The sequence below is a fragment of the Strigops habroptila genome, chromosome 8 (assembly GCF_004027225.2).
Source record: "Strigops habroptila isolate Jane chromosome 8, bStrHab1.2.pri, whole genome shotgun sequence".
Lineage (NCBI taxonomy): Eukaryota > Metazoa > Chordata > Aves > Psittaciformes > Psittacidae > Strigops > Strigops habroptila.
In genome coordinates, this window is record NC_044284.2 from 55,836,506 (window position 1) to 55,851,020 (window position 14,515).

Below are 14,515 nucleotides of genomic sequence, written 5' to 3' on the forward strand. Positions count from 1 at the left end.
ATTTTCTCTGAGCCACAGTAAAGCTTCACAATGTGGATAAAAAGAATGATTAGAGAAAATAAATGCAATTCATCCCCCTAAGCAGGAAAAAGCCAGGCATCTTGTAACTTTATTCTACCACACTGGACTGAGCACTGCAGTTTTAGTCCCTCTTCTGTGTGCCTGATCATTTGCCATTTACTCCTATTGAACAGGTCCTTAATTAGATTCTCCTAACCAGTATAAGACATCTGACTCTCCCCCTTATAAAGCAAAGGCTCTTTAAAGTATAATCTCCACTACTGGCCCCATTCGTTTGGCTGCAAATATCTATGGCTAACCTTTCAAGCAGGAGATTTAGAAAACTGAGGAAATCCATAGGTTCTACCCAAGGTAAACCATGGGCTTCCCCAAGCCATGAAGGGAAATCAATATCCCATATCCTGCTTACAAGAAAGTGAAGTAACATTTTGATACCTTCGTTCCCTATAAAGCTGTTCCAGCAGTATGTCCCTGCTGCACAAATCCCAGCTCATTCTGACTGTCTTTTCATGCTGCCAATGCTACCCTTGGTTAGAAGCTCCTGGTCTCTGGATTCAGCTCCCCTGAGCAGGGGTTGTACCCTCCTTCCTCCCCTGAGTCCAGGTCCTGATGACCTATAAGCCTTTTTCTGGATCTGCTGAATGTTTTATGAGGGCCCTGCCCCTATCTTGCTGAATCTGTGAACCTCTCCTATATTCTGGTCCAGGGCTAGTACCCCATTTCACTTCCAAACATCTGATTTTAGCAACGACCTCAGCATTTTAAGGCCAGCCAGTCCTGTGTTAAATCTCTCTGTAAACAGAAAACCCAAGCAGATCGTTTTAAAAGCCTTTGTAATTCATGCTTTCCATCTGCCTGTCAGACCACACGAAAAGATCCACTCTCTGTTTCTGGTTTCTTTTCCATTTCCCTCTTCCCCCCAGGACCCTGCCCTGCTGTCATAAACCTACTCAAATTTGCACAGATCCTGCCCATCTATTATATTTGCCCAGTTAAATAGTCAACTACTTTCTGAAGATATCCACAGCAGATTTGTAATTATTGGTGGGCAATAAAATTTGGGTAACCTGCTTTTGATGGATTTCTACATCTTTTTTTCCTGAAATTCATCTATGCTTTTACCCAGTCATTTTTCATCTGTTCACGTACTGGGGGAGGAAATGCAAAATCTTTGGGAAACGGGAAAAAACTATGCAGAAACAACCTTTAGCATAACTCTTACAGCTTTACAGCACATCGATAAAATCCAAAACAAGAAAGGATGGAATTTAAGACAGAAAAAAACCCTCTCCAAATCCACACTAGCTACAAGTATACTCACACTAAGAACATGTCAAAGGATCCATCCTTACCCCTCACAGATCTGCATCAGAGCTTCTGTGTGAAGTCAGGAATCAGAACATATGCCACATATCACCATCTCTTACAGAAAATTAATCCACAAATCAGAGCAAATCAGATTTTGCTCTTCCACACCATCAAAAAAGGGTTGTCAAGAAGCAGTGTTTTCCCCCCTGTAGTCTAGAGTTTGAAAGGAGTTAAGATGAACTCTAAGATAAGATTTTAGCTCCCACATACAGGTAAATCCAATACTACACAAAACAGCATTCCAAACAGAATTATCCCCCGGAGGGGTGTCTCATCATGCCCTTGTCCACATCTGCCAAATTCACACCTGGGGTGAAGAGGAACACATGTTTATGCTAGCATTTGGATAGAGCAGGCATCAGACTTTGTTTGACTAGAAATGGCTAGCAAACAGCCTGTTGCCATTAAAAACTATTGGTAATACCTTCTTATCTTTAAGCATTTTCATCTGTTTTGATGTACTTGCTTCCACACTAATAGTCAGTGAGTCACTGTAAAAAGACTCGTCGCCATTTTACACTGATGGCCACTTGCTCGGACCTTGGCCAGTGTTATGGGTGTGCATGAAATTGAACCTCTTGTACCGCACTTAATATGACTATACCTGAAATTAAGAGCTTTTCACAGTTTCCTTGAGAAGGTAAATCCTGCCACATAGTACCACCTTACTCAGCCTGCACAGAGCATAATCGAGTCCTAAAGGCTCCCTCAGGAAAGGCATGTTATAATAGATGTAACACAGGTCAAGGAGCTGCCTTACACTTTTCATGAATATGGCTGTCCTTCAAACTCAACACCAGCAAGTGACACAACATTTTCACTGCACTCTTGTAATACAGGCACCAAGATCCTATTTTAGTGATTCTTCAGCATTCCCACATATCCCTTAATCTGAATTCCCTGTTCTCTCATGAGCCTAAAACTACATCAGCCCCTCACCCTGCTCTTCTGTGCTGGAATTCCCCACTTTACACATATCCCCACTTCTTTTACCTTCACTATTATCAACAGCGGGCTTCCATGCAAACCTGCCTTCTCCAGCTGCATCACCTCACACCGTATCAGCTCATCCCCTCCACCCTTTAACCTCTTCTGCCCCAGCCCCGTCCCTCACATTAACAGCACCTGCCCTGCACCAGCACCGCACCTTCTTTCCTCTCCCCTCTACCCTCAGTAATTGCCAGCAAATCCCGCAATCAGCCCCACAGCTGAATGGGAAATTCTAGGCCACAGCGGATTGCCCAGCGCCTGGGGTTCCTCTGGCCCGGCCCGGGCTGCTCCCGGGAATCACGGCAGGGAGCAGTGGGCATCCTCCGGCAGCATCTTGGGTCAGGAGCAGCGCTGCCATCGAGGATTAGGTTCCCTGATAACATAGAAATGAGGGGAACTGGCTGAAAATGAATGGGGTTTAGATTAAAACATCTGTTAAAATTCATTTCTTTTGGTGCACTCGTTTTGGAGATGAAATGCAAACAAGCGATGTGCAATTTCAGGGTTTGGTTTTGGTTTCCCTGGGTTTTATTTCTGTTTTTCGAATTTTAGCCCAGCAGCGGCTTAGGGCATTTTGTGTGTGGTTTGGTTTTGCTTTTGCTTTAGGTTGGGTTTTTTTTTGTTGTTGGTTTGGTTTTTCCTAATAAAAAGGCAGAGTAAGATGAAAGGGAAAGTGGAAGTGACCAGTAACAAGGTAAAATCAATTTTTGTACCAGGTTTTTAGTATTGTGTTGAAACTCGGGAGATGGAAAAAGGAATGAGTTCTCCCGCTCCCTTAACTGACACTAAAAGAAGCGGAAAACAGTTCAAACAGCCCGTTCCGCTCCCGTTGTAACTACTCCTACTCCACTTGGCTCCATCTGTTGAGCTCTAGCCCGGCCGCGGTTCCCCGGGTGAAGGTTCCTGGGCAGCGGCCGCCGCGCATTGCCGGCTGGTCCTGCGGAGCCGCTCCTCCTCGGTTTCTTCCACCTGCTTAATCACATTTAAATATATTAAATACTTTCCTATTGGTGTTGGGGAGTAGAAGTGATTGATGCAGTTGCCATGGGGATGTTATGCCAGCACGGGGGGGATGCCCGCACCGCCAGAGGTGTCCCCTCGCCCGGGGAGAGCTCGGATGCGGGACACAAGCGAGACGACCCCGGGAGAGGGCGATCCCTGGGCTCGTACCCGCCGCCGGGCACCACGATGAGATGTCAGCGAGAGGGGAGGGCGGTGGGACGAGTAAAAGCTGTTTTCCCCAGAGCGGTGCCACCGCGGGCCCGGCTGCACCGGGTGTTTGCTCAGCGCCGGCCCGCGGGCGGGACGGAGGCACGGGCCCAGAGGCCGCCCCGCCCCGGTGAGGGGCACCGGGGCCTGCCAGGCCCTCCCCGCCCTTCAGGGGCAGCGCCGGGCTGCGGGGCGGTTTCCAGGCCGGGAAACGCGGCATCAGGTCCCGGGACAGCCGCGGTGGCGAGACTCGGAGTGCTCCCGGGTCAGCGGGACAGCCGGTCAGGGGGTCGGGTCTCGCTCCTCGGTCTCCAGCAGAACAAGCCCCGCTGGAGGGGCTGGGGGCTGGGACGGCGTGGCCGCGGTACCGCCACCCTTCCCCGCCGCGGGTTGGCCCCGGCGGAGGGGCTGCGCCGCCAGTGGGGCGCACACTAGGGCTGCTGCGGAGCAACAGGCCGGGCCGGGGCCGGAAGGTAGCCAGAGCCGGAGGGGAGCCAGCCCCGCTTCGACCCCCTCCGTCCCCGGGGCCCCGGCAGTGAGTCGGGTATGCGGGGGGCGCATGGAGGGGTTTGGGGGAGAGGCGGCCCTGGATTGGAGCGGGAGGTAGCGGAGATTTCCCCCTTCGTCTTACAAATAAAACAACCCTTCTGTAAAGGCGAAAGCGACACATCTCCCCTTCCCCTCCCGGCCCCGGCGGCACTCGCCTTTCCGGGCTGCCGAGGCGGCCTCTCAGCGAGCAGGGCGCGGAGAGGTTCATTTTAGGTGAAGGAATGTCATTTCGCTACTAAATGGTTAGTCTAATTTGATCTTTATTATGCCGTGGATTAGGGCTGATTCATATTAAACACGAGTGCCGTTAATACAGCGCCGGAACGTGTCCCGCTGTATGTACAGCCGCCGCGGCTGCAGCCCCGCCGCTGCCTGCGACCCGCGGATTAAGATTTAATTAACAGGGAAGTTCTCTGGCGCTCACCACAGCCTCTCTGCTTCACAAATAATTTATACTCGGCTCCGCGGATTTTTATTCAAGTGACAGCATTTTATTTTACTCTAAAAGGGACCTGAATATTTCATGTTGTGCCAGAGGCTTCTCTCACACGAACCTCCCCGATGCAGCTCCAAACCCAAGGGATTTTTTACTTTTAATCTACGCGAATTATCTCAGTAGGGACAATGTATCAGATTCTCTTACCCCCTCCTCCTTCCCCCAGTTTAGCAGCCTAAACTATCCATATGAAAGTTAATCGTCGTGATCCCCATTGTCGGCTGTATAAATCCAAGCTCAAGCCAACCTCCAAGACACGGCAACAACTCCGATAAATTGTCCTGCTCGCCTAACTACACAAGAATGGCTTTTATAATTAAAAGGGGAGCTGAGTTAAATCAACAGCTCCTAAGCCCTTCTCAACAGGGCTAGAATGGGAGAAATGTGGCGACCTGATTTCTTTAAGCAGCAGCTCTTTGTAGCCCATTCATAATCCCAGATATGGAAACCCATCCTGCACAAAGTCAGCTGCCAACCGAAAAAAAAGGAAAAAAGGGGAAAAAAGTTTATTCAGATGCTCAAAGTCCACCTTTTTTTTCCAGTCTAACATAACCCTGGCACTTTATAACCAAACAGACAACTCCTTTTCCAATTAAAGTGGAATTAGGAAACTCAATCAAATTAGCTCACTATTAAAGCCCTTCTTTATTAAACCGTTTTATTGTAGTAATATTAAGTTTCACCCGCTCTTGGAACACGAGACTCTTAAAAGTTTCCCTTGTGATATTGATTTGGCTGCTCCCAGGATGGATCAGGGTCACAAGTATTTACCTAGGTGGAATCTGTAATATTTACTTTTTATTATTATTTATTTTTAAGAAAAATCTTAAAATTGTATCCAGCTTGATCGATCGCTCGAGGGAAGGAAGAATTGCATTTTACTTGCCCTGTCCTTTGATTTTACCCAGGCGGGTCCCTCAATAGCTGCGGCGGGACGGTCCCCTCCCAAAGCCACCAGTCCAGTGACTGGTTGGTAGGAGCCGCGCTGTCAGCTCCCAGCCAATGTTTACACAGTTATATTTGAAGTGAGAAAGTAAACAGTCCAGCTGTGCCACGGAGCGGTTCCGTGGGATTAGGTTTCCATACCAACGAACTTTAGGAGCTTTTACAGTCTTAATTCAACCATGCACTCAACTTGTTCTTTGTGAGTAATAGTTTTCCTGGGCCAAAAACTCCCAGGACTGGTAAAAGTCGCGCTCCAGCTTTCGGGAGCATCGCCTAGCTGGATGCAGGGGAGGCACGGCCGCTGCCCCCCGGCTTGTGATAAATGAATATATAGAGGTAGAAAAGGCCTTCGGACTTTTTGGTCTTGAAGAACAGTGGGGCATCATTGCCAAAAGAAAAATGAGGGGGAAAAAAGGCGGGAAAGAAAAAAATAAATAAAAATCAAACAAAAAAATTATAAAAATAAAAAATATAAATAACAATAATAAAACATAAAATATTAAAAAAAATAAACACACAAATAAAAAACCCTTTGCTCTTGAACCGAAGGGAAAGATTTGGAAGGACACACAGCTCCAAAAGTAAATCAGTGGCTTCTTTCCTGCGTGTACCCCCACCACCACCCAGCACTGGGGTTGTGGTGTCTTAACTCATTCACGCCTGTCGCTAACACATTCTTAATTTCTGAAAACCCATCATTATTTATATATCCCTTCACTTGTCTTGACATAGAAACTATTAAAACGCACATTCAAGTTTCAGATACGAGGGAAAAGTACCTCTGTTGCTACACAGCAGGCTTTTGCTTTAAGCATGCTTTTCTCTCTGCGACAATGACACATTTCCTAAATATGACAAAAAAAATCGGTGAGATACCAAAGGAAAAAAAATCCTTACATTTTTACACCTCTGATTTTTTTTTCGCCTGGCATAAATAAGAAAAAGACCAGAACCAGCAATAAACGTATGTAACAATTTCAGTTCATAAGGAAATTGCTCTGGTTTGTAGGCTTCAGTTTTATTTATAAATTTCCCGAAGGATATCTGGTTTGACCATGATAAAAATGTAGTAAACATGTTTGCACTAATTACATAAACTCCTTTAAATATTGACTGTCCTTGTCAAATGAATTTCCCAAAGCACACTCCATCGTCTCATAAAATACCACTTGCCATTTATAAGACCGATTTTTTTTTTTTAATAGAAAATAACATTTATTTCTATGAAATGGAAACACAGAATTACCTGTTAGAAACAGCAAGAAGTTTGCTACATTGGAACAAGAAAGCAATTTCCTTGCAGATCACAAATGAAAGAGGCTTATTAAACCATCATACACCATTGGCGCCGGGGTCCTACGGACAGTTACAAATATATCTACTTTCCAATGTTATATACAGATTGTAACATTTTGGGGGGCAGGAAGGAAAAGGCTTTCAATTTGACAATATGTTTAATCTATATGCCTGGTAAGTATTACAATGCGCTGTCTAACCTTTAGCTTAACGTTAATACCAAGTTCACCTACGAGTTACATTAATAACTTAGATTTCCATTTTATAACATTATACACTTGCTAGTATACATATATATATGTATGTGTGTGGGGAAGAGTGTGTGTAGTGTGTGTGTAGCATGTGTGTGCGCGCACACCCCCCGACGCACCAAGGATATCCATGCTTATGGCCATAAGCAACAAAGAGTGACTCATGTCTGGACAATGAAAGTGCTCCTTTTATCACCGATTTAACACCTACGTCTGTCCGCGCCGGGCTCTGCACGCCACCATCGCCTGTATGGGGGGAAAGAGCGGGCAGAAAGCCACCCGTGCCCGTCCCCCCTGTGCCTACCTAGCTACCTCTACACAGCTGGGCTTTGGGGAGCTGTCCCCCGCTATTGCTTCTCGGGGGTGTTGTTGACCATGGGCCCGTAGAGCCCGCCGGAGTAGACCTGCTCCTTGTGCACGGCGGAGCGGTCCCGCATGAGGTCGCTGAAGGCGTAGTCCACGGGCGGCCGGAACCCGAGGGTGGGCATCAGCCCGGCAGTGGAGTAGGGGGTCATGAAGGCCAGTCCCCGGCTGTGCGCCGAGTAGGCGAGGCGCAGCGGGTTGAGTCCCAGGTGGGTGCCCAGCGGGTAGGCGCCGGCCTCGGCCCCGAAGTGCGTGGCGTTGGGCTGCAGGGGGGAGAAGGCGGAGCGGCTGCCCAGCGTGCCGATGGCGGGGGCCATGGCGCCGGCTATCAAGGGCCGGTGGTGGCCGGCGGCGGCGGCGGCGGCAGGGGTAGGCGGAAGGCCTTGCAAGGCGCCGTCCCGGGCCCAGCCCTCCTCGGGGCCCTTATCCGGGCCGCGGTTGTTGAGGATCTGCTCGATGGCCTGGACCACGTCCCCGCCGCAGCCTTGCAGCACCAGCTCCAGCACGCTGCGCTTGTGCGCCGGGAAGACGCGCGTCAGGATGTCGATGGGAGTCCGCTGCCGACCGCCGGCCGAGGGCGACGGGTCCTGCTCGTCCTTGTCCGCCTCCGAGCCCGAGTCCGAGCCCAGCGGGCTGATGGAGCCCGGGCTCTCCTCCCCCTCCTTCGGGCCCTTGGAGACGGGCGAGCTCAGGAAGGACTCGCCGTCCCCGTTCTCCGACCCCGAGCCGTGCCGAGCTTCTGGGGAGGAGGTGCCGGGCACGGACTCTCCGTCCGGGGAGAGGGGCTTCCCGCCCGCCTGCTGCGGGGTCACGGCGCGGCTCGGCAGCAGCGTCTTGGGGAACAGCTCGAACTTCTGCATCTTGGACTCTGCGGGGCGGGGGGAGAAGGAGAGAGATAGAGACCGTCACTGCGGCTGACCCGGCAGTCGGTGAGGCCCACCCGCCGGGACACCGCCCCGGTCCCCGCCGCCGCCTCTCCCGGCCCCTTCCCCGCCGTCCGGCCGGTCTCCCCCGAGGGCGCGGCCTTACCTGAGGCGCCGGCACCTCCCTCGCCGCCGCCGCCGGCGCAGACGGAGCCGAAGACCTCGTACGCGGGCCGGGGTGGGATGATGCCGTTGGCGGCCGCCAGCGCCAGCCCCTCGGCGGTGCCGTAGAGCAGCTGCAGCTCCCTCGCCTCGTTCTCCTCCTGTGCCTGTTGCCGGCGCAGCGCCACCTGAGCCGCCATGACGCGCTGCCGCTCGGCGATGAGCGTGCACTTGGCGCACATGCAGTCCTTCCACCGGCAGTACCGCTTGTGCCCCTTCAGCGCCGACACCACGCCGTGGTTGCGGCAACGGGCGCACTTGGGCGTCCGCGGGTACTTCTCTGCCGCCCGCAGCAGCAGCGGCGGAGCCCGCAGCAAGCTCCCGGCTACGCTCACGGGCAGCGTGGCCGCCGCCGCCGCGGCCGCCGCCGCCACCGAGCTGGGGGGCACCGGAGGGGGAGCGGCGGGCACGCTGGGCAGCTCCGACCGCAGCTCCATCCCGGCGAGCCCGCCCCGAAACAGCGACCCTCCCTCAAGGGTCTCTCGCGAAGCAACGCGGGGCGGGGGGAGCCCCCGCGGAGAACCCGCACCCGGACGCGGAGAGGAGGCTCCCGGCGCGATCACGGGTGGGGGGCACACGGAACACCGACGGCTGGCATGCAACCCCAGCGCCTACTCGCTCGCCGACCCAGTCCCCCCGCACCGGCACACCGGAGTGGAGTTCGAGTGAGGAGGAGGCCGTCGAGAGCCCCCCTGCGCCCTCCCTCCCTCCCCAAGAGTGAAATCTAAGACAAGAAAATCCAGTAAAACTTAGATCTCTCGCGCTTCCGTGCTCTCCGTGCGCATCTGGCGGGGCAGCGCCAAGTCCATCGCGCCGGGCTCAAAGCCGAGCTCTGCCGTCCGCGCCCGCGGGCTTGCCGGTGGGAACCCGAGTTCACCCGCGCTGCTCCCTAAACTCAGCTCCCCTTTCCCCCTGTAACTACAGTCACAGGCCAGAAGCGTCCCTTCAGCGATCAATCCGGCACCTTCAGCGGCAGGATCCCTCGCCACGAGCCGCGGAGGCTAAAATCCAGGAAGATAACTAAATTTCTTTTTTTTTCTTTTTTTAAAGAAAATTAACAAAAATCACCCCGTCTCCCGAGCAGCAGCACCGCAGCCGGGCGGACAACCCCGGAACACCCCAGTCCCGGCTGGGCTGGGCTGGGCTCAGCCGCCGCGGCGAGCCCCGGGCAGGCGACCGGCGTCGGTGCAGTCGGAGCGGGCAGAGCCGACGGGCAGGGCCGGAGCGGAGCGGGCAGGGCCCGGCGCCCCCCGGGACACGCCGCCGCCGCCGCCTGTCGCGTGCGGCCCGCGCGGCCGGAGCTGCAGGCAGAGCGCGCTGCCCGCCGCGCCGCGCGCCACAGCCACTCGCGCTATTGTTGCGCCCCGCGTTGCCATTAGGCAACATTTGACAACAATGTGGCGCCTGCTATTGGCCAGGGGCGGGAAGCGCCGCGCTGATTGGCCGAAACGGCTCCTGCCCGAGCGCGCCGCGACCGCCGGGACCGGGCGGGACCCGCGGGTGTGTGCGCGCGCGGGTGTGCGCGGGGCGCGCGTGCCTGCGCCCGCCAAAACCCGTCCCGCCCTCCCGCGGCCCCAGAGCTTGGCTCTACTTTGGGTTCGCGTTACTTTTCTTCTCCTAAAACCCAGTGGGAACTGTACTGCCAACGGGGGGGGGGGGTGGTTAGGGTATTTGGGGGGTTTGGTTTGGTTTTTCTGGGTGTCGCTTGTCAAAAGGGTGGGGGGAAATGTGCTGTGGAAGGTGACAATTCGCTTTATGATCTCCCCCGTGAGGTTTTGTTTTACAATAGTATCTAACGATGTATCTCTCCTTCCCTCTTCCTTCCTTCCCTCTTCCTTCCTTCCCTCTTCCTTCCTTCCCTCTTCCTTCCTTCCTTGTTCCTTCCTTCCATCTCCCTCGCTCCCCCCCCTTCCCCCTCTCCCCCACCCCACAGCTGCAGGTGAAGCGCCGCGGGGGACCCCCGAGGTGAGTGTGATCCCCGGGCCCGGGTGAGCCCCGCGCCGCGCCAAGTCCGCTCTCCCTCCATCCCTTCCTCTCTTGTGCGTGATCCGCGTTCAACAGGCGCCCTCCCCGCGGGGACAATAGACCCGAGGGACGGGTGTTGGAGGAGGAGGAGGCCGTCGGGCTGGTAACTGTATATTAACCCCGAAGCTTTTGTTTTAGCGTTAACGGCCCGGGTTTGACGTCACCCCCGCTGGTAACGGGAGGAGGCAGCGCTTCGGCAGCCCCGATGGGAAACAACGCCGCCCGCTCTCCCCGGGCTCTCCCCTCTCCTTCCCACGAGGAATCTCCATCCTCCTCAGCGCTTTTTAAAGGTCTTTGTGTGTCCGTCAGTCCTTCCCCTTCTGCCGGTGCCCGGTGCCGGACCCCCCTCCTTTCCAGCATCCCGCTGCCAGACCCGCTCCCGGTGCGCTGCCCCCCGGCCCTGCCCCGAGCGCCCCGGGCCTGTGTTCCCCCCGTCCCGAGGCTGCGAACCGCGCAGGGCCGCGGAGGCAAAGCGGCACTCGCGGCTGCTAAGCTGCCCCTTCCCTTTTGCCTTTGGCTGCGAGAAGCACAACTGCAGAGCCCCCAAACTTTCCCGTATTTCTATAACGCTCACACCCTTCTTCCTCTCTTTATTTTATTTATTTTTATTATTTTTGTACGAAATGAACGCTTTCCCACCCGATTTTCTGCTTGTGCAGCTGCCACCCACTCCTCGTAGTTTAGGTGTTATAACACCTTTATTTAATACAGCTGCGAAGTCAAAATATATCCCATTTAATTTTATTCGCAAGCACTCATTTTACTCTCCGGGGAGAATTACTCAGATCGTCTGATTTAACTGGGAATTTGTAGAACTCGATCAGACCGAATAAGAAACATTTAAAGTGTTGCTTTACGTGGGTTTACCATGGAGAAAATGTGTCTCCCTTCTTCCTGCAGTTATGTTTGGGTTTGCGGTGGGTTTTTTCCTGCAAATACCTTTCCCTTTCTCCCCCCGCGAGGCAACCTGCCATCACCCACAACACAGGACACGGGTTACGCTGACTTCCCCGGTTCCCTTTTCTTTCAGCTTTGATTTAAATTACAGGGCTGGGTTATCCTTGCCGGTTACGGCTGGTTTAAACGATTTATTTTGGGAACAGCCATGGAAAAAGAAAACAAAAATAATAATAGTTAAAAAAAACCCCAAACAGTGGGTCATTAACCTGCCAGTGAAATGCGGTGGTTTGTGTTCAGAGCCTCATGCCTTCAGTGACACTGCAAAGGGCGATGTAGAAGTTGGACGCGCAGTGTGTAGCGTCTTGAGGTCTGCATCCCGAGGCGTTACTCATAGTTTCCGCAGCCTCCCGCCGCGCGTCCCCCAGTGACCAGACGGGAAGAGTTGGGCACCGCGTCCTGGTGCGGAGCGCATAGAGACCTGGTCTCTCCTTCTCATGTTCATCCCAAATCAGCACTACAGACACCCCCCACCCAAAACACTCAACCATGTAACACTTTTAAAATACTGCGCTCAACAAACCGACATCGAAATAGTCGGGGGGTATTAATAAAGAATAAATGTTTATTGCAAGAACATGTAAGGCAACCCCAGGATTCAGCCCGTACCGAGAACATCTGTCGAAAGCTCTCCCGGTAGATCCCGACCGTTTAGCGGTTTCCCACCCGCCGTCCCCGCACGGGCAGGCGGCCGCCCCGACGCAGGCGGATGGGCGCCGGGAGGGGGCTGGAGGCGAAGCCGCCGCTCCCGGGCAGGGGCCGCTCTTCGCTGGGGTCAGCCCGGCCCCAGAGCCCAGGGCTCCGCTCCGGGCTCGGCTCAATCCTCTGGGCTAAGCTAGAGCCTGCTCTTGCCTTTTCCCAGCTCCGATCAGTGAAGGGGCACTTTCGAACGGGGTACAACTATTTTTTAGTCTCCGTTCTCTGACAAAGTGCGTTTAGAATGGGAGAGCCCCGAGCCCGGAGCCTCGCTTTGCACTGGTCTAATAAAATAATAAAAATCATTTCTCCCCCGGTCCTTATTTTCCTTTGGAAGCTTTCACCATGAACCAAAACAAACAGGGCACACATTTCACATATTTTTATTCAAACAAAACCCAACTGGCTGCAAGTTATCCCGGAGCAGCAGAGCCGCGGCCCGGGCTCGCCGTGGGGGTGATGGGCTCCCCCCGCCTCGGCCCGAGAATGGACGGGGGGCAGCGGGGAGGCTGCTTTTGCTGTCCCCCCCTTTCTACCCCTTTCTCTCCTGCTGTAATTCCTTTCTGTTTGGCGAAGCGCAATAAAATCTGCATACACATCCCCACTCTTGTGTCTTTCTTGTGCGGGGGGGTTTGATTTAGGTACCCCCCGAATGGCCCTGCTCCAGCCGCAAAGGGGGGTGTGCTGCGCAGCCGGAGCGGGGCCCAGCCAGGTTACAAGGGAAAAAAGCCATTAACTCCTCCAAATCCCGCGAAATGCGGTTTTAAAGCCCCCGAGTCTCGTCCCGCTCCCGGCTGGGCTCGGGGAGCCCCGTTAGACACCGGCGGGGACCCACGGCCGGCCCCGGCTCCTCGCATCCCCCCACGGGGGCTCGCCGGGCCCTGAGGAGCGGCCCCGGTTTGGCACCGGGCTCCAGGGCCGGTGGCGAGCGGGTCCCCGCGGCGGGAGCGCTCCCCGGGCCGGGCGCGCAGCCCCGGTGGCATGGGGGGGTTCAGGTCAGGGATCCCGGGGCGCCGGCCCGGTTCGTGCAGCCCGTTTGGAAGCGGCGTCGCTTCGCTGCTGGAACGGGGAGAAACGGCGCGTTTCGTCGCGCGCTGCCCCGGTTAGTGCTAAATTATCCCGCGGTGTGCTCGGCTGTGGCAGCCTCGGGCAAGGCGCGGAGCCGGTGCTCACATGTGGGTCAGCCGCTAACACACCGGACAGGGGCTATTATATATTTACACTGAAGAAGCCCCGATCTCCCCGGTGTTTATTCCTCTCCTCACTCCCACCGATTTCCCTAAAGATTTCCAATGCATCGCAGCTCCCGTGCAAAAGTTTGAGGAGGCCGCATGCACCGGTGCTGCCGCATCTTCCCCCAATTACAGTAGTAAAATCTTAATTAAAAAGAGCCCGTCCATTGGCTGCCGGGCTGGGGAAGGCAGACACGCAGCGCCCGGGAGCATCCCAGGGAAATATAGTTCTTGATTAGTGTATTTTCATCTCGTTCTTAACGGAAGACAGTTTGTAAGTACCTGCTAATGTTAGTGCTCTTTAAGGTTTCAATTGTTCTAGGGGGTTTGCCATTGACTTTTTCATTATTTACCTACTGAATCAAAGTAAGCAAATGCCATCTGTTTCCCTGCTGCTATCATCTTCACTTTTAATTATCCGCCCAGCAGCCTAATAGAGATGATATTAAACTAAATCTTTTTGACATTAAAAGTAATTATCCCCAAACCAATATTACAAGAATGAAAATTACCCTTCCCCACCACCACCACCACGAAAAAGGCACATTCCTCCCAGTCCAGGCAACCCTTTCGGATCCCGAAGCGGGGAGAGGCAGACGCGGCTCCCGTTAGCCCGGACTCCTCAAGTATTTGAAACATTATTAACTCGCTTTCCCGGCTCCCAGTGGGGGAGGAAAAAGAGACCGGGGACAGGGATTTGTGGAAGGAAATAAGGGAAAATCGGGGCTCCACGTGTTCCTATGTGGGCTCCTTCCCCTCCTCCCCGCAGCGGCCGCGGGGCAGGGACCGGCCCGGCTCCGCACCGGGGGCACTGCGGGGACCGGGGCTGCCCGACCCCAACCTCGGGCCCAGCACCAGGCCTCGGGAAAACACCGGGTCATAAACACAGACATCAACACACACACGAAGAGCTCTGCCCCACCCAGCGGCACCGGCCGCCTCGGCGTCGGGGGGACGGTCATTACAGAGACATTAGGAGCCGGTTCGCAACTAGCGGGAGGGCGGCTGGTCCCCCAGCAGATGGTCGGTCGC

The 14,515-nt window shown here is 54.3% G+C and overlaps 1 protein-coding gene across 1 annotated transcript; it reads right to left on the reverse strand.

The window, feature by feature from the left end:
• Nucleotides 1–6,553: 6,553 nt before the first annotated feature.
• Nucleotides 6,554–9,923, reverse strand: DMRTA2 (DMRT like family A2). Its single transcript, XM_030494566.1, has 2 exons — nt 8,518–9,923; nt 6,554–8,356 (listed from the first exon to the last, which is right to left on the reverse strand). The coding sequence occupies exons 1-2, from the start codon at nt 9,008–9,010 to the stop codon at nt 7,473–7,475; spliced, it is 1,377 nt and encodes a 458-aa protein (XP_030350426.1). The 5' UTR covers nt 9,011–9,923; the 3' UTR covers nt 6,554–7,472.
• Between the last annotated feature and the right edge of the window lie 4,592 nt (nt 9,924–14,515).